We start from the raw sequence: 24,893 nt of genomic DNA, 5'->3' as shown, positions 1-24,893 counted from the left end.
GTTGCACGCACAAAGAACAGCAATCCTGACAACTTTGCCCTCTGTTTTGCAGAAGCCACAGGCCCTACGTTGCTTCCTATGTGACGCAATGACACCTCTTCCCTGCCTGCCACACCCTGGAGTCAGCTGCCCAAACATCATGTGTTCAGGGAGTGACAATCATTTTGTCACCAAAGGAAAAGTAAAACTCCAGCCAGGCAAAGTCATTACATGGTAAGTCATTATGAGGCAGGGAAAGGGAAAGTAGATAGGTCCCATTCTACAAACTCAAGCACTAAGCAATTGAGCACCGTGCTTAGCGATGTTGATGTCAGTTCAGTTCTGCTCCCAGATAACAGCTGGATAACCTTGGACAGGTTTCTCAACACCTGCAGATTTCCTCACTTACAGAGCCGTCCTAAGTTTAGGTCCCGTCCATCAGAGGTTGCAGTGAGAACCTGTAAACACCTCACCCAGCACCAGGCAGAGTAGTGCTGAGTGTTGTCTAGGTCTCATGCATGACAGCGTCTGTTCAGCTGACACCACAACACTGCTCTGAAGGTCTTACCTCTGCCCCCTTGGGGCTCACTGTGCTTTAGATGCCAGCATCAGCTGCTCACCTATCATGCCCAGGCTGACCAGGAGCTGGGACTCACTGCCAAAGTCCAGCATAGAGAGAAAGGATCATACAGGACACACCCAGCCCTGGAAAAACAAGGTCTTAAATCTAGAATCTACTTTCAGCTGACCACATACTAATTTGCACATAAAGTTGAAATACCCTAAGTCAAGCCATGGTAAGTCATGAGCATCTTTGTATAGTTTGGGGAGTGCTAGTCGAAGACAAAACAAGGTGATGCTAAAAAGGAGGCTAGAGCATATCCCTGGGGAGGTGACCCTAGATCAGTATTGAGCCTCTGTTGACTTTGGCCTGGTTGAGAGCATTTCTTCCTCTGCACAGGGGACCTGAGCCCCGACCACAGGGAAGAGCCTGTGGCCCTAGAGGTGACTCAGCCCTCGGCTCAGGCCCTGTCAGAATTCTGTACCCTTCAGATTCCCCTGGGCCTTCCTGTTACCAAAATGGTAACTAAAATTTTGCATGGGTTAGTAGTGGCTCTTCTGCCATTCTCAAGGGTAGCCATGCTAAAGCATGTGTGGACTGTGAACCTTCACTGAAGACTTATCACCACAAGGCTCACCCTTTCTATGTCAGTCTGATTGACAAAGAAGCTGCTCCGGTTGGGTGTGACCCCACACACACCTCAGGAAATATTCCTTTCCAAGCAGGAACAACTCAAACTCATGTATATTGCCTTCATTCAAAGGACATTCTAGATCACCTTATTTTTCGCTGGACCCAAAATGAAAAAGCCAACTTTAGACATTCCAGCCTCATCAACCAAAATCATCCAGGGCTTTTTATATACACTGAGAGTTTCAACTGTTCAGTTGTTGGTATTATTATATCTACCAAATATTTTTCAAAATAATTGGAGAAATAATTTCCATATTGCTTATAAGCCATGGTGTTTATGGTAATTCATGACAGCTCATGAGCAAACTCAGACAAGCCTGTCTTCTCCGAACTCACCAGAGAGCACTTGTGTTGATATTCAAACCACCGATTTCACTTCTAGCCATCTCTCAAGTGTCCTCAAAGCCTATGGTGTGGGAGAGCAGCAGGCCCCCAAGTTAACAATGGCATGTATTTTCAGATAACTTGGAATGAGACCTCCACACAATCTCACCAGAAACAAAAGGTAACTAGCTGATACACACAGTTTACTAAATACTCAAGTTGAGATCACTGGACAATGGGCATATCAAAGCTTTATAAAGCATCCCACAAATAGCCATATACATAGAAATAAACCCCACAAATAGCCAAATACATAGAAATACACCTCACAAGTGGCCAAATACATAGAAATACACCCCACAAGTGGCCAAAAACATATTTGTGTGACAAATAAAAATAAAATAAAATTTGTGGTTCTGACCTTTAAGAACAGGGGGAGAAGGCTGAGCAGGTTCTTCCGACGTTCTTCAGGGTTCTTGTGTGTCAGCTGCTGGTATTCCAGAAATTTCTTTTCAAGCATGTCCCAGAGGACAGTGGGGCCAGGACACTGCTCTTCTAGTGGGAAATCGGGCTTCAGAGCAGGGGACTGGTTTTCATTTTGGAAACCGGGGTCCTCAGGCCTGTCCTCGGCCTTTGAAAGATCCTCAGCCTCCATCTTCAGCGAAGCAGATCTGAATCCAGAACAAACAACTGAAAATGAAAAGTCCTGCTATCTCACTTCCTGATGACTGATTGGAAAAGAGGTCCAACAGTACTCAGTTCAGCTTCCAGAAAAGTCAGTACCTGAAACCTACTAAAATGCAGAAGGATTGTCCAAATGTTTCAGGTTTAGATATGACTAACACACACATAATTAACAATACCACATGTGTCAGGCCCAGACTCTCATATAGTGACACTGAATTATAATGTGAAAAATAAAAGACCCAGATATTGGGGTTCAAGCCTCAAATTGAAGATCAGAGGAAAGCAGCCACGCCACTAACTCTTACCTCTGCCTCAGGCTTGAAAGGGCTGATCCTGTCTCCACCAGCTCTCACCAAGCCTCTGACTGCTGCCTCTCCTCAGCATGGCTGGAGAATCAATGACTTCCTATTCTCAATGTGGCTGGAGAATGAATGCCAGCTCTGAGACCCTTTCCAGTCTTAAATGCCTCTCATGAGTCCTGGGCTTGTGATCCCAAGTGCTGAGATCATCTTTGTGTGAGCTGTTTCTCTTTAAGACTGGATATATTTTGTGTATCTCAGTGTGGCCTTGAACTAACAGAGGTCCGTCTACCTCTGCCTTCCAAGTGGTAGGAATAAAGGTGTATACCACCACCACCCGGCTTCTATAGCTAACTAGTGTGACTGGCTTTGCTATTTTGATCTCCAGTGGCTTTAATAAATCACATGTAATATGTCACCAAACTGAATGGGCATTATGATGCTCTCTACAGATACCTAAGGAGACCCACATGGCCATATACATCAGATTGATATGCTAAAGCCTAAACACTACTTCAAGCTGGTCCTCCTCTAAGAGACTGCAGAAATAAAGGGGACATACAAATGCTTGAGCAGCTTCTGTCTGTAAAGGCACCAGATGCTTAAAAGCAAATGTCTTGGAGGCTGGGGACATAGCTCACAGGTTAAGATCACTTGCTGCTTTTGCATGGGATCCAGGTTTGGTTCCCAGCACCCACATGGTGGCTCACAACCATTTGTAATCCCCAGTTGTAAACGCCATCTTTTGCCCTCTGTGGGCACCAGGCACACATATGGTGCACATACTACATACATGCAGGCAAAATGCTCATGCACATAAAATAAGATAAATAAATCTTTTGAAAACAAGTTTTAAGTATTAGGTGTCTTAAAAATTGTTAGCTAAGATACAATTCATACAACATACAATTCACGTACTAACTTTTCTAAGTCACAGACATACATGTTATATATACACAATTAGCACATATGTATGTATATATACACATATGTTATTTTAACCATTTTGAAGTATTTACCTCTCGTAAGTATAGCTAAGGATGACCTGATAAACACCTCTGTACCTTCACCTTCACTTGGGAAGGTGAAGGAGAAGGATTATAAACTCAAAGCCAGCCTGAGCTGTATAATGAGTTACATGGAAGCCTAGAACATAGAAGACCTTGCCTGAGAAAGAGGGAGAGAGACAGAAAATGAAATATTCACCACCAGCATCAGTAATTCCTAAAACTTTTGTATGGACATGTAACCTACATCTAGATCATAACTTCTACCACTTAAGTCTTAAGAGTAAGTTCCTCATTCGCTCTCAGCATTGTTTGCTTCGTAGTCAGTATTTTTAGAAGACTGTTCTCAAATTGACCCATGAAGCCCTGAGCTTGCTGGGGCTCCCCTGTAAGTATATACAGGAACAATCTATGGAGGTCAGCACAAGGCCTTTGAGATGGAAGCAGCTATGCCAGTCCACCGGCAGCTGCACACACACACACACACACACACACGCACGCACGCACGCACGCACGCACGCACGCGCCAGAAGTTGCTTTTGCTTGTGTCCTTGACTTCACTGTCAAACATCTCAGATGAGATATGATTGGCTCGCAGCACAACACAGGCGTGTGTTCCATTTGTCTGAAGTGAAACACACTTTAAGTAGAGACCAAAATATCTAGGCTTCCTGCACAAAGACCTCCCAAAATTCAACATTACCATGTCAGAATCCATCCTGAACTGAGAAGCATGCCTGCTACACTTGACTACAGCAGGAGAAAGGAGCTAGATGTTATCCCTCTATTGCCTGGTGAAGCTAAACCCCTACACACACACACACACACACACACACACACACACACACACACACACCATTCTGAACCTGCTTAGCTACAAATCTGTGTCTTCCCTGGCCCCTCTTCTGCCACAGTGCTTTCTACTCTCAAATTTCATTTCCAGAACTCATCTTTTCCTGTTTTTGTTTGTTTGTTTGTTTGATTGATTGATTGATTGATTAAAAAATTGTGTTATATTCATTGCTAATCCATTTAAAATGCAATGGACAAGCTGATAAATATTAAGTCTTAATTATGTTGGATGAAAGAACCAAGACAGAGAGCACCAAAACTAAATAATCTTATCATGTGTGTAAAACTTTAAAACATTCAGAGTCTCTGTTGACCCAGGACAGGTCAGTCAATGGCCACATGAGTCTGAAGGTAAGGAGGTACTTCCCTAGGCAGGGACATAATGGAATGTTTGCGGCTGTGAAAATACTGGTTGTTGATCACGGTGTTAGTTACATGAATGCACATGCTTTGCACATGTAAATTTAATGTAAATTTAAACTGTGCACAGTGTAGCTGGGGTGTAGAATGCCCCGAAGTGCTCCTGTAGGCGGCAGGAGCACCTCTCAGTCTCTTCCCTGAGCATGGCAGGCTCTTCTGGTGACCTCTGTCTGTTTTCTCCTTCCTTGTCGTCCTGTCTCCCACTTAATCCCCATGCCTGCGAGGTGGGTGATGTTCTGCCGGCACGGTCACTTCAGAAGCACAGCCCTCAGCACCTGGATTCTGCGTACCTACTTCTCAAGCAACTTGATGGCCTGATCTTCTCAGCATCTCACTCAACACGATGTCTTCAGACAGAAACATGCAGCTGAGGGCTTTCCAGGTCTGCCTCCTCCCACTGCCACCCGTTTGCAAAGTGGTGTTACGTGTGCATCTGCTTGAAGGCTCTCACAGTGGCAGAAGGCTAAATCACTCACAGCCTCAGGTTCCGCTCACTTTCATGGGGGCAGACCATGCGGGCTGCCTCACAGGACTATGCACATTGGTATGTACCCCAATGCCGCAGAGCTGAGCGGAGAGCATATGCATGCTCAGTCCAACCAGATTCCACTGAGGTGCCCCCAGGACACAGGCATGGGGCACACTGCCTCCAACAGGCATCGGGAAGCTCCTCTCTGCCATCCCCCTGCTGTGGCGTGATCCTGCACGAGTGACTTGCAATGCCATTGATGTGAGGGTGCCATGCTGTCATGTTGGTGTGTGTGCCTAAGTAGAAACAGCCTCCCTATGCTTTTTGGCCTCTGGGCTCCTCCCATAATCTTTGCTTATTTGTCTTTGTCTTGTTGGTTTCCAAGAGTATGTCAGAGAAGAGAGTCTTGATATTTAAAAAGTCATAAATATCAGGAACATGGTGCAGTGGGTGTAGTGCTTGGGCTGAGGACCTGAATTCCATCTCCAGAACGCAGATAAGAAGCTGGGTTTGGTGGCTCATACTCATAGTCGCAAAAAATGAGAAGAGACAGTGGACCCTGTGGCTCTCTGGCCAGCCTGCTCTGCAAGCTCCTTGTTTCAAAACAAGCAAACAAACAAACAAACACTGAAGCAATGGTCCCAGCAGTGAACAACACTGGCTGCTCTTAAAGAGTTGGGCTCACAGCACCCACACAGCTGGCTGCTAATAGCTTTCTGTAACTCCAGTTCCAGGGGCTCCAAGTACACATGGTACACATGTATACATGGAGGCAAAGCTCATACACCTAAAAATAAAAATATTTCATTAAAAATGGAAAGATAAGTCAGGCATTTGTGGCACACGCCTTTAATTCCAGCACTCGGGAGGCAGAGGCAGGCAGATCTCTGTGAGTTTGAGACCAATCTGGTCTACAAGCACTAGTTCCAGGACCGGCTTCAGAGCTACACAGAGAAACCCTGTCTCAAAAAAAAAAAAAAAACTAAAAATAAGAAAATAATAGTAAAATAAATAAACAAATAAAAGAAGAAGAAACAGCTATAATTATAATGGCCCCTACTGAGATACAAGCACCATAGGCATGCTCCCACATGGTTCCTGCCTAGAGAGAAAAGGACCCTGCTGGGTGAGGTGAGGGCCACTTGAGGAGTCTCTAGAGAAAGAGCCAGAACAAGGCATTTACCCCACACCACTAGACACATTAGATTCAATGACTTCGTTTGCTTAATTTCAGAGTGTGTGTGTGTGTGTGTGTGTGTGTGTGTGAACCACGAGTGTAGTGTGTAACAAATTCAGTGCTTAAAGAGGTAATGAGCTCAGGTAATATTTTTAAAACAAAACACTTGCATTTCCTGCCTCTTTTCCCCAAGCTTCCATCTTTAAGGACACATCAGATCTAGGGCCTAAGAAACCCCCCTGAGATGCCTTAGGTGCCTGAGGGCTCATCCTAGCATCCACACCAAAGTCAGAGCTGCAGTGCATGTGTGTAACCCCACTACTGGGAAGATGGAGACAAGCAACAATACAGAGAAACCCTGTCTCAAGAAACAAAAAAAAGGGGGGAAGAATATTGACCTCTGACCTCCACATACATGCATTTGCACCCATACTTATATATGTGCCCCAATACAAATACACACAAATATACACATAACAAGAAAATACAAATATCTTCTAGGGATATTTTTCTCTTCATAGTTTTGTTTTGTTCAATGACTCTTTCTCATCTCCCTTAATGTCTCCATAGAGACGGAATGTAGAAGAAATATGGAGATGTTTGTGCTCACACACAAGCTTGAGGAACCTGGAATGTTAAGCATGTAGGGTTGTTCCTTCCAGGAAGAGATACCTGTTTTTTACCCAGAAGGCTGGGAGTGAATGCACTCTCTAGCCCGATGACCTTTGCACTATCTGTGTGGCTAGGGAATTTTCCGGCACTGAACCCTCCTCCCAGACCCTTATCGAAAATCAGTTTTTCACAATCAGTCTATCTATAAACACTACCTTTGGGCTGGAGAGATGGCTCAGTGGTTAAGAACACTGACTGCTCTTCCAGAGGACCCAGGTTCAATTCCCAGCATCCACATGGCAGCTCACAACTGTTGTAACTCAAGCTTCAGGGAACCTGGTACTCTTGCACTAATGTGCATAAAATAAAATCAAATAAATTATTTAAAAACAAACAAACAAAGCCTACCTTCATGGACTTTACAAAGAGCTCCAATGTAGTCACATCCTGTCTGCATTTAGCTGACTTTGTTCCTCAGGGAATTTATGTATCCTTTGTCACGCATGTGGGATTGAGTCACCACAAAACAGTTGTCATCATCACCAGAATAGCTCTCACCAAATTGTGCTGTGCTTAAATATGCCTAAAATAGCTGCTGGGGCTCAAACTCCAGAAGTATAAACTAACTGAGTCATTTGGAACCATACTGTCTTCGTGGCTCCCTAGGATCACCCCTTTGCTGGCTGCGGCAGCTGAAGCCCGTTACTTATTTAATGATGCCACCCACTTAGGCCAGCTATTCACCACTGCAATCTTCCCTTCTAAACGATAAGCCATAATGCTTCCCTAACTTCCTAAAATGAAATAGCCAGCTCTAAAAGTCGGTACATTTTCTAAGCTCTTGATCATGTTTTCCGTGAGCTTTCTCCCACCCACTGAGCACAGCGGATACTACATGGCTCGGACAATCCCAGTTATTTTATTAGCATACATCCACTTGACAAAATCATGAATTTCCCCCATGATATTTTTGCACATGTACATAGCACACTTTGATCTTGTTTACCCTAATTACCTCCTCTTGTGTCTGATCCTCCAAATACCATTTAGTTCAAGTCCTGCTGATTTTACAAGAACAACAGGCACAAAGCAAACACCTCCCTGTAGCCTCTGGCTGTGTGTGTGATACAATGTGAGAAGTCATCTGTCCAGTCCGCTCCTTCAGAGCCCCCCATAGCTACTATTCTGCAGCCAGATTCCAGGATATTCTTGCCTTTTCTTCCTTGTAGGGGTCTCGGGTGCTTTCCGTGGCCTTGCTCCCAAGAGCACATATCTGTGGAGCACTGGGTGTAAGCATGAAGGTGCCTAATGAGGTGTTCTTGACTAAGTACATGAAAGAACACACGAGCCAATGAAGTCATCAGTCTCAATGTTGACTGTGCAATACACATGCATACGCACACACTCCCGTGTCCCTCTTTAGAACATGTCCTTTGTCCTCACTCTAAGATTTCCATATGCTTTCCCCAAACACTGAGGGACATGCTGTGCCAATGAAACTGTTATCTCTAGGGAGCGGGGCCATATCCAGATGGAGCCACAGTCCTGCTAAGTATGGGCACTGTGCTATGAATCAGACATGCTGTGACCACACTCATGGGCTCCACAGCCAGCCTGCTCTGTAGAAGGCTACAACTGAGAGCTACACAGCACCGCATCTCAGAAATAAGCGGCAGAGAGACAAGGCATCAGGTTGAAAAGTAATGTGTGTGCCTAATGTATGTGACGGTTGCACACCTTTAGTTCCAGTCCTCAGGACGCAGAGGCAGGAGGATCTCTGTGAGCATGATCCAGGGCAGCCAAGGCTACAGTGAGACCTTGTCTAACGACAAAGAATACAGGATGTGGGGTTTGACAAGGACCAGACATGGCCTGTCCCCGCAGGGTGGGGAAGCCAGGTTTGCTGAACTGAAACACGTGACTCACCTTCTCAGAAACACACCGAGATGCTTGAGAAACAGAAGTTTCTAACAAATACGGATCCATGGAATTAGCTTTCTGACTCAGATGTGTAGCTGGGGCCACAGCCCTCTGCCTCCTGGCTGGCACCTGTGTGTGCTACAGTTCTGTTTGTCATGGGAAGGAAAACCAGGGAGGAGCTGGAGGGGTTGGTCCAGGTAACGACCATCAAGAAAAAAGAGCTGAACTGGACGGTGGTTGATGAATATGGGAGGCAGAGGCAGGCAGATCTCTGTGAGTTTTAGACCAACCTAGCACTAGTTCCAGGACCGGCTTCAGAGCTACACAGAGAAACCCTGTCTCAAAAAAAAAAAAAAAAAAAAAAAAAAAAAAAAAACTAAAACTAAGTAAATGATAGTAAAATAAATAAACAAATAAAAGAAGAAGAAACAGCTATAATTATAATGGCCCCTACTGAGATACAAGCACCATAGGCATGCTCCCACATGGTTCCTGCCTAGAGAGAAAAGGACCCTGCTGGGTGAGGTGAGGGCCACTTGAGGAGTCTCTAGAGAAAGAGCCAGAACAAGGCATTTACCCCACACCACTAGACACATTAGATTCAATGACTACGTTTGTTTAATTTCAGAGTGTGTGTGTGTGAACCACGAGTGTAGTGTGTAACAAATTCAGTGCTTAAAGAGGTAATGAGCTCAGGTAATATTTTTAAAACAAAACACTTGCATTTCCTGCCTCTTTTCCCAAGCTGCCATCTTGAAAGGACACATCTAGGGTCTAAGAAGCCCCCTGAGATGCCTGAGGGCCCATCCTAGCATCCACACCAAAGTCAGAGCTGCAGTGCATGTGTGTAACCCGGTGCTGGGAAGATGGAAACAAGCTGGTCTCTGAAGCTCACTGGGTAGCCAGAACACTCAACCAATGATCTTGGCTTTCAATGAGAGATCCAGTCTCAAAACACACAGTGGAGAGTAGTCAAGAAAGAAACCCAGTGCGCATACACACCCACAGCAACACACACATACACCAGAGAGAGGGAGGGAGGGAGGGAGGAAGGGAGGGAGGGAGGGAGGGAGGGAGGGAGGGAGGAAGGGAGGGAGGGAGGGAGGGAAATGCTGTTGCCATTCCTGAATTTCTGTTACAGGCAGATAGAACTCTCAGGCTGTATGATGTGACTTACCAGCCTTTGACACTATGATTCCAGAAGGTGCTTCAGGAAAATTAGTTTGTACTGTAGACTCTATAGCAAGAAGGCATGTGCAGCAGCCTCAAGCATTGGCTGTAGGGAACCCTGGGCCTCACTCCACAACAAAGGCAAGACTGGAGATGAAAAGTTGATTCCATGAAATGGAAGATAAAGTCTTCTCCCCACTTTCGTGTCTGTGTCTGCGACTCTGTTTCCAGTTTGGAAGCTCCCAGAACAGGTGCTTGCCACCTGTGTCACAGGTCTCACCCAGAGCTAGGGACACAGCTAGACCACAGAATAGAAGAATAATTGTCCATGTGTGTCTGCTTCCCTTTCTGTGAGATATCCACACCCAGCCTGTGTCAGTGGATTTGCATGTGCCGATGGATTTAATTTCCTAAAATACAGAATGCCCTCCCCTTACTTTCTGTAAAGATGAGGATACATTAAGCAGAATCCCTAGGTGTCTCCACACAGCCCCGTTTTTTCACATAAGAGATATAAAATCTCTTATGGTCTGAGAAGTCAGAAACATTTGCCACATTCATGGTGGGCATTGAATCAAAGGGGTAATGGGAAATCAGTTATTGATGATGAATGACTAGATCTGAGCAGAGCAGACTCCTCTAAAATAGAACGAGCACACAAGTGGATCCGACAATGCGAGAGGACTGGCTTGGAGGCCATGAGAATGGCGGAGTAGGCAAGAGCCTCTGAATTCCTGTAGAATGTGGTCTAGGGCCCAAGGCAGCAAGCATGTGCTATCTGCAGCCTGAACTGTCTGCTAGGAGTTTCCTCTAGGCCTCCTCTCCTGCTTCCTGCCCCATGGCAGACCCTGCTGTGTTGACCAAACATCAGCTCCTGAATCCAGTATGTGCTCGCTGTCCTAAAAACACCCTTTCCTCTTGCCCACAGCCTTCAGACAGCACTACTGGCCACCACACAGCTCCCGCCCCCCCCCCATTCCGCACTGTGATATTTGATTATTCTTTAGGGTCCAGCCCCAAAGCAAGGTAAATTGTCCCCATTCCATGCAAGATCCTGGTTCTCTCCTACATCACTTCCTCTTAGCCTGGCCACTGGGTCTGTCAGTCCCAGCAAGGAGCTGGTCCGGACAGATGCCACAAGGTCCTGTACAAGTGAGCCTGAGTGTTTACCAAGACAGGGCTGGAGGTAAGGACTCACTATCCTGAAGAAAACAAGTAGCTCCCAGGATTGGAGTTCTGTCCCCGAGACTGTGAACCTATGTCAGGGGACACATCCAGAGCAGACAGGAGAGATGGCCTAACTGAAGAGCAGGAAAGGGGAGCAAGGCACGAGGATCCCCAGGGGCACTGCACAAGGGCTCTGGATGTTCAGACCCTCCCGGTGGAACCGGGCAAAGACCAGGCCACAATCAGATGTGACCACTTAGTTGACCCCATCAAACCCTTTGGTGCTTCCCCACACCCCTACAATGAACCAAGCAAGTGTTCCTACTTCCTACCCAAGGCGAGTACCACATGTACCTTAGGAATACAATAGCAGAGCCAGGGCTCTACCATCTGCTCCACAGGCTCAGGAGAGGGAGGTAGCTCAGGCTGTTCCCAAAAGCCTTGGGATTTCCCCAAAGACTAACTGGGCCACACTTGCCAGGAACCAGGCAGGTCTGCAAAAAGTCTAAACACTGAGGACTTCCTTGTTTTAATTCCAGGCCACGATGCACACTCAAGGCCAGCATGCACACCTCTGTGGATTTTGCAACACCAACTGAACACAGGAACTCTCCGTGCCCTGCAAAAGGGGCTGCTTTTGTTTTTGGTTATGTGTACCAACTTCCACATTGCAAAACAGGCTGAGGAGTGCTTCCCCCTGGCTGAAACCTTGAAGCTAAGCTATGGTGGATGCTAGGAACAGCTCAATGACGGAGGTTCAGTTCCAACTATAACCCTCTCTGACATGTGGCTCAGCCTCACTGAGACTTAGAAAGTGTTGCCTCAGAAGACATTGTCACACATAGATGAACATCTTCCAGAAGAGTAGCCAGTGTTCTCTAAACACAGAAAATCTACTAGTCGTAGATCATTATTCCCATATGGGCTGTGCAAGACTGAGAATTCCAGACTTCAGAGGGGGAAGTGATAGACCTGAAAGCAAACTGCCAAAAAGTGTCAGGACCAAGGGCAAACCTGTGTCTCCAGGCTGTAGCTCTCCATCTGCCACCAGGCTGGCTTAGCGCAGTTGTCCACAGTGGAAAGAATATGACTGGGACCTCCTTGGATACTCTTGCCAGCTGCATTGCAGGGATTTCCAGGCTAAACTTGCAGAGTTGTTACAAAATGCTGTTGACCCCAGATAACACCACAGTCAACCAGGCTCTGAGCAGGAACCCCACCTTCTCCAGTGGCACCAGCATATCCAGCACAGGTCAGTGCCTTGCAGCCTAAGTCGATGGACTAAACTCTACTTGCCAGGCTCTGTATGGCGGGTTATTTCTATTGGTCATAGAAAGAGAACAATCCTCTAAATCCACACCCAGGACCTCAATGCTCACTGTCAGTGAAGCCAAAGAAACAGCTAATAGATGCTTAGCAAAGAGGTACCTCCCTGAGGACATGCTGAGACCTGAGGCCCAGCCTGTGGAGCATCTGGGGACCTGGAAAAGCTGCTCTAATGCCATGATGAGCACTGTAAGATCGGGGTGAGCATCTGAGGACAGGTTCTGTTTCTCAGGAGAAGCAATAGCAGAGGAAGGCAGGATTTGAAAGGGCCATGCATGTGACAGGGCTCAGAACACCTTGCTGACAGGCCCTGGTCCCGTAAAACTCCTGTGGGGTGATCCCAGCAAAGAATGAGATGGCTATCTTACGGTAGCCTTCTACTGGCTTCTGCTGGCTGCTGCTGGCTCCCATTGACTTCTGCAGATCCAGGCCCATTCTCCAATTGCTCACAGCCTCAGGAACAAGAGTCAGGGAAAGTGATGCTCGTGTACAAAGCCTGAAGTACCATGGGAGGAGAGCTATCTGTCAAGGATGGTGTGGAGTTGAGACAGCAGGAGACAGAAGAGGGACTGCAGAATCAGGCAGAAGTAAGCCATACTGAAGTGTCGGGGAAATTGAAAGTATATGGGGGACTGAATTCAGTGGTCCCATAGGCTCATGTATCTGAAAGTTCTCACTGGTGGTGGAACTGTTTGGGAAGCATTTTGAGGTGCTACCTTGTGTGTCACTGCAGGTGGGCTTTGAGGTTTCAAAAGCCTACCCACTCCATTCCCAGTAATCTCTCTCCCTCTCTTCTCTCCTCCTCCCTCCCTATCTCTCTTCCTGTCTCTCTCCCTCTCCCTTCCCCCTCCCTCCCCCTTTTTCCTTCCCCCAGGCCCTCTGCAAGCTCTAAGCTACTGTCTCAGTACCATGCCTTCCTGTCTGCTGCAATGCTGTCCACCGTGATCATCATGGACTACTCCCCCTCTAAAACTGTAAGTAAGCCCCCAATTAAATGTTTTCTTCTACAAGGGTCATGGTGTCTCTTTGCAGCATTAGAATAGTGACTAAGGCAGCATGAGAGAGGTTGAGCTGGTGTATGGCTGCTACTGTGCAACTGGAAGGGCAGAGGGTAAATGTAGGGCAGAAAGCATGGGCAGGTCACACAGATCTCTAGACTTGGCTATCCCCATGCCATGTGCCACCCTCTGGGAGAAGCAAAATTCCAATACCTCTGATGTCACTGGTTCAGGTTAGGAAGATCTGTGACCTTTTTGGATTGTTTGGGTTGTTGTACAACCATTCTGCTAGCTAATTCAATATCTCATATAATGTGTTCAGAATATGGGGGGGAGGCAACTAAATTGTGAAACATGCCTGGAAGTCGCATGCTTGGCCTTTTAAGAATTGGGTACCTCTCAGGGCTGGAAAGATGGCTCAGCGGTTAAGAGCACTGGCTGCTCTTCCAGAGGTCCTGGATTCAATTCCCAGCACCCTCCTGCCAGCTCATGATTGTCTGTAACTCCAGTTTCAAAAGATCTGACACCCTCATGCAGAGAAGCATACAGGCAAAACATCAATATGCATACAGCAAAAACAAATCTTTAAAAAGACGAAAGAACAGAGTACCGCTCAGTTCTCAGAGATCACGAAACACTGCAAAATGAGGGCCAAAGCACCTTGGGAATCATCAACCACATCACAAAACACCAGCCAAACCCTCCGTCACTGGGAGGTCCCGCTTTCATGGTGTAAGAGAATACTTCTCTTTTGCACCATGGAATCTGGGCCCAAGGACGCTGCTTTTTGGAAAGCTTCATTCTTTGACCCCCCCGTGACTCAGTTTCCCGCCTGCATCCCCGGATGCTTGAACCGATGTTCCCTAAGGAGCTGTTTGCCCATGCAGATCTACTTTACAGACAAGCCCACTGCTGTTCACCCACTCCAGCCTTCTCCTCTGAGAGCTGCATGCTTGTTTAAACAGAATGAGTTTCCCACGAGAACTTCTTAATGTGCTAGAAATATTTCTTAAGCCAGATCTGACTTTTCTATGTGTCCAGGAGGTGTGATAGTGAGGCGCAAGAGAAACGGAAAGTGCCAAGGGACCCAACAATGATTCACAAGCGGGGCGAAAGGCTGGCTGGGTGTCTCTAGGCAGCTGGGGGCAGATGCTACACTGCCCATCACTGCTTCACAACCCTTCCTCCACCTTGCCATGGCAAGCCTGGCTGCCTACAGCCTCGCACTGCACCATACACTGTCAGACTTAGACACGTAGATCCATCATGTTACTGGTCTTTCTTTCAAATACAAATATGGCCCCCATATCCTCCAGGAACAGTCCCAAGCTCCAAGCCTAAGGCAGTATTGACCCACTGTTCTTCCTCACCCAGTTTCCCACTGCGCCCAATGGGATCTGTCCAAAGTGACTTTTCACGCCCATCCTTCACGGCTATCTTACTCAGCCAGCGCTTTCCTCTGGGAAGCAGAGGCTTCACATATCCAAATTGCACAGCCTTCCAGACTGTTCATAGCAGTCCCTTAGACAACAGAAATAAGCCAAGCTGCCCGTGATACCAGAAACTCTCTCAACTTCTTCCCTATCCTACTTCTCATGACTCATGAGCAGAATTTCTTTCCAGAGCTCGTATTTCCTCCAGTAGGTTTCTATCAATTATGAAATGTCTCGATGATTTCATTAACATTTGGGGAATGAGTCACATTAAGCCCATCAAAAAAACCAACCTATCCAGGCATGTTAAGTTTTGTGAGCAAGGACATATTTCTTGGTAGGAAAGCCCTGTTTGAGACAGGCGATTGGCATAGCCTTCTTGCCAGGAACAAAGCACAGCCATCCTGAAGGGTGCAGATCTCCCATCTCCTATGTCAAGCACTGCTTTGGTACTCAGCTAGAGTAATTGTCACAGCCCCATGGGACTGTGAAAGGAACAGCCCCTACATCTGGATGGCAGGGAGTGGCTCTGAGGTCCCTACTCCACCCACTACCCTTGATTGAAGAACATCTTCCACATGCAGGTTGAGATTCTCCTCACCAGTGCTACCCAGACCCAGGTGGCCCTTCCCACTTCCTTCGGAGCTGCTGCTTGGGCACAGATGCCCAATGACTCCCCATCACCACCTCTGAACTCCCCCACCGAACTCCCACCCCTGCCTGAGAGGAAGCAAGTGCCCAGCCAGGCCTCACTCCCAAGCATCCCTGGCTGGAGTAGTCAAAGGCTGTACATCCTCTTTTAAAAGGCAATGTATTCTCAAGGCAGAGACACAGGGGACAGGGCTACAAAACCTCTGATCCAGTCTTGGTGCATTAACCTCGCCTGCTGCACCTGGGGCCTCTCTCCCAGATTCTATTTATAGTCCCAGGGAGCCAGGGGCAGAGGTGTGGGCTCTCTTTGACATAGTGACAGGAGTAGACATTATTGATGCTACACATTTCAGCTGGCCTCCAGCACATGGTTTCCTTTTTTTTTCCCGTGTGTATATACTCTTATTCATTGTTGACTGAATATCTCAATGGTTTTGCAGATATATTTTAATATATTTAGTATTAATTCTTTGAGAATTTCATGCAATGTATTTTTATTATGTTCACATCCCATCTCACTGCAATTTCCTGTCCTTTTATTTTTTTTTATAACCCTTTCAGTCCAATTTATGTTGCCCATATACTCCTCGGTGCTAGACTGCCCACTGGAGAGTGTGACAGATTTTCCAGGAGCCATGCACTTAAAGAAAACTGGTTCTCCCTCCTCCTGGAACCATCAGCTGTCCATAGCTACTTAGGGGTCAGAGCTTATGGGCATCAAACACACACGCCCTGGACCACAATGTTGGCTGGCTCCATCTTGTGCGTGCACCTACAGCTACTGTGAATTCATGATCTCAGTGGTCCTGTTGGGTTCAGAGTACACCGCTTTCTCTCTGGTCCTATTGGATCTCTGACGCTACAGTCTCTCTGCCCCCTGCCCTCTCCTGTAATGATCCTGAGCCTTGGGGAGTGGAGTATGTGACACAGCTGTCCCATTTATAGCTCTGTTCTTTGATCAGTTGTGATGTTCTGCATTAACCACCATCCACTGTACGAAGAACTTTCTCTAATGAGATTTTAAAATTCACATGGAAGTACAAAAGATCTCAAATATCCCAAACAATCCTAAGCAGTGAAAATGCTGCCGGATAAACCCTAAATACTATGTTATTCTACAAAACAATGGTAACATCACAAAAACAGGCACAAAGAATTCACAAGAATGGAGTAGAGGACACACACACACACACACAGATACCAGTAGCTATGCTATGGAATTGAACAAAGAGTTTGCAGGCAAAATACAAATGGCTAAGAAATATTTTTAAAAGCTCACCACCCTTAACCATCCACCGTGGAAATATAAATTTAAAACTACTTTGAGGTTTCATCTTACCCCAGTCAGAACAGCTAAGATCAAGAAAGCAAAAACAACAAGTGCTGGCCAAGGTGTGGGGGGAAGGGGACACACATTCACTATCGATGACGATACAAACCGGTGCGACCATCCTGAAAATCGGTGTGGAAGTCCCCCAAAAACTAGAATAGACCTACCACCACGTGCAGCATCTGTGCAGCTCCTGGGCACACAGGCAAGACTATTTCCTGCCAAAGAGGCACGGGCTCATCCATGTTCGTCACTGCTCTGTTCACAACAGCCAGGACCTAGAGGTCCATCCACTGGTGACTATAATGAAAATGCTGTGCCTATGTACAATAAAGCTTTATTCGGATGTAATGAACAACAAAACTCTGAAATCTGCAGATAAACGGTTGAGCTGGAGAACATTACACTAAGGGTCACCCAGACCCAGAAAGACAAACGTCATTTAGTCTCACTCACATGAGGAGCTTAGTGATAAAGCCTTAGATTCCTGCATTTACTGTGAAGCACTCAGGGGACCCGGCAAACTAGACGGAGTGAAGAAAGGAACATCTTCAGGGAAGGCCACAGTATAGCACTGAGGGTCTGAGGAGGGGAGATGAACAGTGAAGAGGGGTTTACATGGAGGGAGGGGGAAGTAGAGGGCAGAAGACGGGGTGGGGGAGGCATAACTAACCGTGAGGACGTTTTTTATATATATTAAAACTGATAATATGTTGTTTAGGCATTTTTAATTTAAAAAATTAGTCAGTGTGTACTTAGAAAGCTTTCTAATTATGCTGAGATAGGAAACGTGATAAAAATGTATTTTGCATGCTCTGTTCCCTTCTGGCACACTGTGTAATTGTGTAACTGCCCACATTATATTACAAACGTATGGTATGCTAATGTTTTTCTTGAATTATCAGACTCCATCACGCTCTTTCTTTACCTGAGTTGCCTCCCCCACGGCCCAGTGTCTGGATGTTCAGAGTGTCGCGGTCACTGGTGTGAGGGCTGCTGGCAGAGAGACCCTTGTCACAGTGACCTTGCTCCCTTCACATCATGGCAGACTGTGAATTTTTCATTGTAAGTAGGTCATTTTAATCATTTGACCAAAGAGAAGAGATGTGCCACAAGTTCTGCCGTGTACAGAGGACATGGTGACTGTCCTCTGGAAGGCCTTGGACCCTTGAGTGGTGGCACTGCCCAGTGCAAAGTGTGAAGTATGAGAAGGGCCAAATCCCAGCTCAGTCACTGTCTGAGGGCAAAAGGCTTTGTGGCTCTGAACCTCTGTAGAATGGGGTGAAGCCGGGTTTAGACAAACTGTCCCCACACCTGGTCACTGTGGCTCTAACTCCATTCTCCTGAGCGCCAATACTTCATTCTCCTTAGAATTAAGTGGCGTTAGCAGCTTTTCGCTCCTCTGGCTTCTCGTCCTTGTGAATCACCTTCCTCATGGAAGCCCAGAACAAGAATTACCCTGGCTCAGACAGGTGCTATGCACTACAAATACAAAGCCGACCTTGAGCCCAAGCTAGGTGTGTAATATATATTTTCTGGTAGCCGCTATTAAAAAAAAAACTAAAAACAAATAGATTAAATTCATTTTAAAAATGTTCCCAGTTAAATTCAGTTGCAGAAAGGGAGGGTTGATGAGCAATGGGGTCAAGACCAGACTGGAGAAACCCCACAGAAACTGCTGACCTGAACAAGGGGGAACTCATGGACTCGAGTCTGATAGCTGGGAAACCAGCATAGGACAGACCAAGTCCCCCTGAATGTGGGTGTTGGTTAGGAGGCCTGGGCAATCTATGAGGCCTCTGGTAGTACAGTATTTATCCCTAGTATACGAATGGACTTTGGGAGCCCATTCCACATAGAGGGATACTCTCTCAGCCTAGACATATGGGGGAGGGCCTGGGCCCTGCTCCCAATGATCTGACAGACTTTGAAGATCTCCCCATGGAAGGCCTCACCTTCCTGGGGAGCAGAAAGGGATGGGATGGGGGTGGCAGAGGGGACAGGGGAGGAGAGGGTGAGAGAACTGGGATTGACATGTGAAACAAACTTGCTTCAAATTTAAATTTAAAAAAATTAAAAAAAAAAAATGTTTCCCAGTTGGCTCCCTGCATCTTCAAGTTCTACATCTGGAACAGAAGATATTACAGCAAATTTGCATCTGTAAATAGGCATGTATAGACTTTCTTGTCATCACTCCCTATCAGTATAATAACTGTTTACATATTGTTTGCATTGCATTAGGTATTTTAAGTATTTTTAAACCATTCAAAGTATATGAGAGGTGTGAATGGGTTGTATGCAAATATTGTGGCATTTTATGCAAATGATTTCAGCATCCTTGGGTTTTGGTGCAATCGATAGATCCCAGAACCTTGCAGATTCTCGGTTTTAGTGTCTCATGTCCAAAATAGTTCCATTTTGTTATTTACCAATATTTTTAATTGTTACTGAAACACTTCACATTTTAATATTAATTCATAATATCCTTGAACTTTGGTATGCACTTTGAATTTACAGTGCATCTCAATTTGGACTGACCAAGTTTCGAATACATCTCTGTATTTGATAGGACAGACCTAGACTTTGACATGCCAGGCCTTAACCTGTGCAGGTGCTTCAGATGGGACCAGCAGCCAAAGGCTTAGGAATACTGTCTGGAAACAGCATTCCATCTGGACATCCATGGTTTGAAACACTTGCAGGAAAATAACAAGAGCAAAGGCGCCATCGTAAGTAAAATGAGAGAGGGCCTCACCATGGTATAGCCAATGCACTCTGGAAGCTCATTCCTCCTCCATCCACAGTTCTCCAAGCTGCCTGTTCACTGGATTCTAACGAGGTTTGGGGAGGGAGGGTGTCTGTCTCCACCTTCATGTCCCTGAACCACCACATCCCAAATCTGTATCTATGCCCTTGGCCCAGCTCTGCACATGACAACCCCAGATACCCTGACACTATGGACTTCTCTTCCATTTGCCTTTTCTGCTACAGTCCATACTTAGAATGTGTTCAAACCCCACTCTCAAAACAGTGTCAAGAATCTAACCAACTCCCACTATCTCTCCTCTTATCTTTTTTGCGGCAAGCCACCGTCACCCCCGGCTCACTTTGGCACAAGCTCCAAAGCCTCACTCTTTCCTTTTCTTCTTCTTCTTTATTAACTTTTTCCTTCTGCATTAATTTTTTCATTTATTTTGCGTCGTGACTGCTTTCTTCCAGTCCCCCCCCACCTCTCCTCAGCGCCCCTCCCCATCCACTCCTTCTGGGTTTCTGTGCAGAAAGGGGCAAGCCTCCCACGGGAGTCAACAAAGCATGGCCTATCAAGTTGAGGTAATACTAAGATCCTCCCTTTCTCTTTCCTTTGCTTCCCACAATCTCTTCTCCAGATAAGAACCAAAGCAACCCTGTTACAACTTGCCAAGGCTCTTCAACAACAGAACAAAACTTCTTGCTTAATAACCTTGAGATGGTATAAAGTAAAAACCACTTAGGAGTCAATCTAGGCAAAACACACACTGCTTTTAAGAGAAAAAGGTGTCAGTTTTACTGGAATATTTTTAAGTATCTACTTAAGTAGAGAGACAAACCGTGTTCGAGAGCTGTGAGTTATCTTCATAAAGACAATACTTCCCCCTGAATTCTGTTTTCATTCAAGCATGAACATTGCTTTTCTGTTGAGCTCAATAAGCTGATTCTAAAATTTACGTGAATGAGAAAAGTACTAAAAAATAAAAAATAAAAATGGCAAGATTTTTTCCAGATATGAGGGTTTATAATAAACCTTCAGTAAATAATGTTGCTCAGTATTGGGAATGATAGACAAATTGACAAAACAGCCATAAACAGAGCCATGCATGAACGGTGACCTACCTCACTGCAGAGCTGTGGCCTTTATAATGAATGTAACCAAGACCCTTGGCTAGCCACATGGGGAAGCCAGTGATCATTTACAAACGACTGGAACATAGAAATGGGAGAATCTGGGGTAGAGAAGGGGAAATGGGAATCTCAGGATGTGGACATGGGGCAGGTTCACAATGGACTTGAGTGGAAAGCATCAACTGATACATTGACAATGCTATCCAAACTGAGGGCTCAGGGAAACCATGGGAGAGGGGAGATTGTAAGAGCCAGAGGCCCAGGATGCCTGTGCTAATTAGTTTCCCTGGGCATGACAGGGAACACACATACATGAATCTCAACAATACAGTTGCCTGAACAAGACCAGAATGATGGTGACATCAGTTGACATGCCAACATAGACAGGGAAAATTCCATGTTGTTCCATCCCTACAAGAAGAGCCGTAGTGTAGTGGTCGATGGCTCTGAGAGAGAGAGAACCGTTTCCTCCAGGGACGCAGCTCACTCATAGGATGTCCAATCCCAAGTGATCAGCCCTGGACACATGTACATTATAGGTAACATTAAATGGACTATGCAGGTTATATACACCTGTGTACATATTTACACACACACACACACACACACACACACACACACACACATATATATATATATGCAGCAATAATAAAGAAGGGGTCATAGATTTGGGAAAGTGAGACACAGAAGGGGTTTGATGGGAAGGTAAGAATGATGTAAATATGACACTCACAAAAATCTCAAAAAATAAAGTTGAAGAACAATAAAAAAAAAAAGTATCTTAACTCCCACTTCACACTGAACTGAACAGCTGATTTCCAAGTAGATAAAGGACTAAAAAATGAAAGGCTATGGTATTGTTAAATGTTGGTGAAAATGTGGACCAAAAGCAGTTCTGCCACATTGCTGCTGGTGAGATGTTCCACACTGCAGATCTACAGGCACCACACCTTTGGATCCAGCCATACATGGGGCGAACACATGTAGGTAACATGCAGATACTATACCAATTTGTAGAATGGCCTTGGGCATCTGCAGATCTGAGTTGGGTGGGGAACCTTTGAAACAGTCTTCAGAGTGCACACTGAGGCTGTGTTTACCTGTGACCCATGCCATCTCTAGAATATACAATTTAGAGCAATTCTTACACATACTCTAGCATAATATACAAGAATAACCACAGCAGCACTGATTTTAATAGAAAAAAACTAGAAATATCTCATGTGCCTGTGAGCAGAATCCCAGAGAACTATGTTCATGTGGTAGAATGCTACATGGAATTCGATATTAACAAATTAAAGGGATGTGCAGCAATATAAATTTCAAAACCAGCTTTGAGGCAAGTAAGCAAGTCTTCAATAATATTTCATTCAGGTTGAGAGATGGCTCAGAGGGTAAAAATGTCTGCTATGTAAACACATTGACCCGAGTTCAGTTTCCTAGCTCCCACATAAAGGCTGGTACAGCACACAGATCTGTACTTGTGGATCTGGGAGGCAGAAATAGGCAGATCTCCTGGGCTTGCTGAATGGCCAATCTATTCAAAAGGGCATCTCTGGGTTCAGAGACCTTGTCTCAAACATTAAGATGGAGAGCAGTAAAGAGAGACATGTGATATCAAAGTCTACCCACCATATGAGCATGCACAGGGAAGTGTGCCTGCACACACATGCACATATAAATTATACTTCAGGCTAATAACGTTCAAGAATGCATAAAGCGAAACCACATATTGTCTTGGTTACTTTTCTGTTGCTGTGATAAAACACCTTGACCAAGACAACTTATAAAAGAAAGCAGCTAATTCGGGGCTTACGGTTCCAGAGGGTGAGAGTCCATGATGCCAGAGCAGAGGAATGGTGGCAGGAATACCTGACAGGTTAAGGTCATCTTAAGATGCAATCAGCAGGCAGAGACAGACACACACACTAGAAACAGACTGAGACTTTAGGAACCTTAAAGAAGCCCCTGTAATTCACCTTCTCCAACAAGGTCACACCTCCTAATCCTTCCCAAGCAGTTCCACCAACTGGAACAGAGTATTAAAATATATGAGCCTAAGAAAGGCATTCTCATTCAAACACCACACATTACTAAACAATTCAGAGAGTGGGGGAAAGCAGAGATAAAGGGAAAGGAACAGTGGAAACCAAACTGGGACAACAGCTGTCTCTGAAGAGAAAAAGGATGGATGCACAAAGCCCCCCCCAAAAGCGATGCTCTTTAATAACAAAACACAGGTGTCAGCACATGGGATCTAGTTATTTTCTTAACCCTCTGCTCTCTGTACTTTGTCTAAGTCGTTCCTCTATCTACTCAATGTTGAAAATGCTCCTGGGGTGGGGAATGGTTCAGCTGTTAGGGGCACTGGCTGCTCTTCTAGAGGACTAGGATTCAGTCCTCAAAACTCACATGGTAGCTAGTGCACAAGCATCTGTAACTCCAGCCCCAAGGTATCTAACGCCCCCTTCTGACGTCTGTGGGTACTGCTTGCAGGTGGTCCACAGACATGCATGCAGTCTAAACAAAACAGTAAAATATTTTTTTTTAAGAAATAAAGAAAAGAAAATTCTTCCAGGCCTGTAGGAGTTCATATTAGACACCCTGGATGGACAGACAGGAAGATCTTCCCACATTTGAGCCCACACCTACCTCACTGATTAGTCCCCAGCATGCCCCTCACCCCATGGCCTCCAGGCCTCCTTCCCGAAGGCTTTTAAGAGCAATTCTCAGAAACCACAGGGCAGGCTGGGTTCCTTCAGTCTCCTTTCAGCAGACATGTGCCCTCCCTGTCCTTCCTGTACACTGACCTCCAACCTACTTCATGTGACTGCATAGGACACCACAGGCCCCTGTCCCTTAATTGTCCCTTTATCAGTTTTGGGTGTTCACTGAACAATTAAATGGATGGACATGCAGACGATTACACTAAAATTTAATCATTCCCAGAAAAGATAGTACACAATGCCCTAGTTATCGCTTCCAGAGAGACTGGGACAAAGGATACACTTCCAGTTCTAGAAGGCTGGATTTAGGAGAAGAGAACAATCCTCAGTGAACCAGTGTTCCTGTTTATGCAGAAATGCTGGCATTCAAAGGTTGGATGTGACAGTTCAGGTAGGAAATGAGGCCTAAAGATGTCTACTTACCAGATCCTGGGGCAGGCAAGAGTGGGGCTAGCTAAGGACATACTAGGTCTGCCCAGCTGTCCTGGAGGCCAGTGTGGATGTCACCCTTCAGAAGCTACAGAGGAACAGAGGGGAGTGTGTCAGCCAGTGTCCCCTCTCTATGACATGTGGCACAGGTCTGACCTAGTTTCCCCGTGCAAGGCTCGAAGTCCTCAGCAGAGCCCAAAGAACAGATGTAACCTGTGGCCAGAGAGTACAGAATGAGCAGGTCCTGGTCGGCAAGTGGTAAAACCTGTGACACAGGCACTGATCGCAGGGCCTTCCCTGGCCACTCACTTCCTGCCACTCAGCCCTCCTTCTCCCTACCACCCCAGACTCAGACTAGGTACCCACGGTCACAGTTGGCTATGCAGAAGCCAGTGGGTATCCTACCACACAACAAACAGCCCCCACTAGGCTGACCTGTCTCGTCCAAGTGCAGAAAGACGTACCTGGACGCGAGGCATTCAAAGGCTGCTGATGTCACAGGGTGTGGGTGATTCTATCCCCCGCCTCCAATGCCTCAGCTCAGGGGAAGAGAAGACCTGGCCTCACATGGCAGCCATCAACAATGTTTCACTATGAATCACTTGTACTGGGTTTCTCTTCATTTCCTGGAGAAAGCAGAAGTGGGAAGTCTGCAGATGCCTGCCCTGCTCACCCCAGCCAATGGCGGAGTCGCTTCACTGATGACTGGCAGGGCAACTTGGGTTTCACGTAAAGGTCCTGTGGGACTGCGTGCTTGGTGGTCAAGCAAAGGGAAAGTAGAGG

At 46.0% G+C, this 24,893-nt stretch overlaps 1 protein-coding gene across 1 annotated transcript in view; it reads right to left on the bottom strand.

Annotated features, from left to right (window-relative positions):
* LOC127235463 (WD repeat- and FYVE domain-containing protein 4-like) overlaps nucleotides 1–24,190 on the bottom strand; it is a 47,561-nt gene extending 23,371 nt beyond the window's left edge. The window contains exons 1-2 of the mRNA XM_051202766.1: nucleotides 24,105–24,190; nucleotides 1,980–2,229 (exon numbers count right to left, since the gene is read on the bottom strand). Coding sequence (XP_051058723.1) covers nucleotides 1,980–2,213 — 234 coding nt within the window. The 5' untranslated portion in view covers nucleotides 2,214–2,229; nucleotides 24,105–24,190. The remainder of the gene's footprint in view (nucleotides 1–1,979; nucleotides 2,230–24,104) is intronic.
* Nucleotides 24,191–24,893: the final 703 nt, after the last annotated feature.

This window comes from Phodopus roborovskii, unplaced genomic scaffold, assembly GCF_943737965.1.
Source record: "Phodopus roborovskii unplaced genomic scaffold, PHOROB, whole genome shotgun sequence".
Lineage (NCBI taxonomy): Eukaryota > Metazoa > Chordata > Mammalia > Rodentia > Cricetidae > Phodopus > Phodopus roborovskii.
The sequence above is the reverse complement of the archived record's forward strand: the minus strand, read 5'-3'. Positions and strand labels throughout refer to the sequence as shown.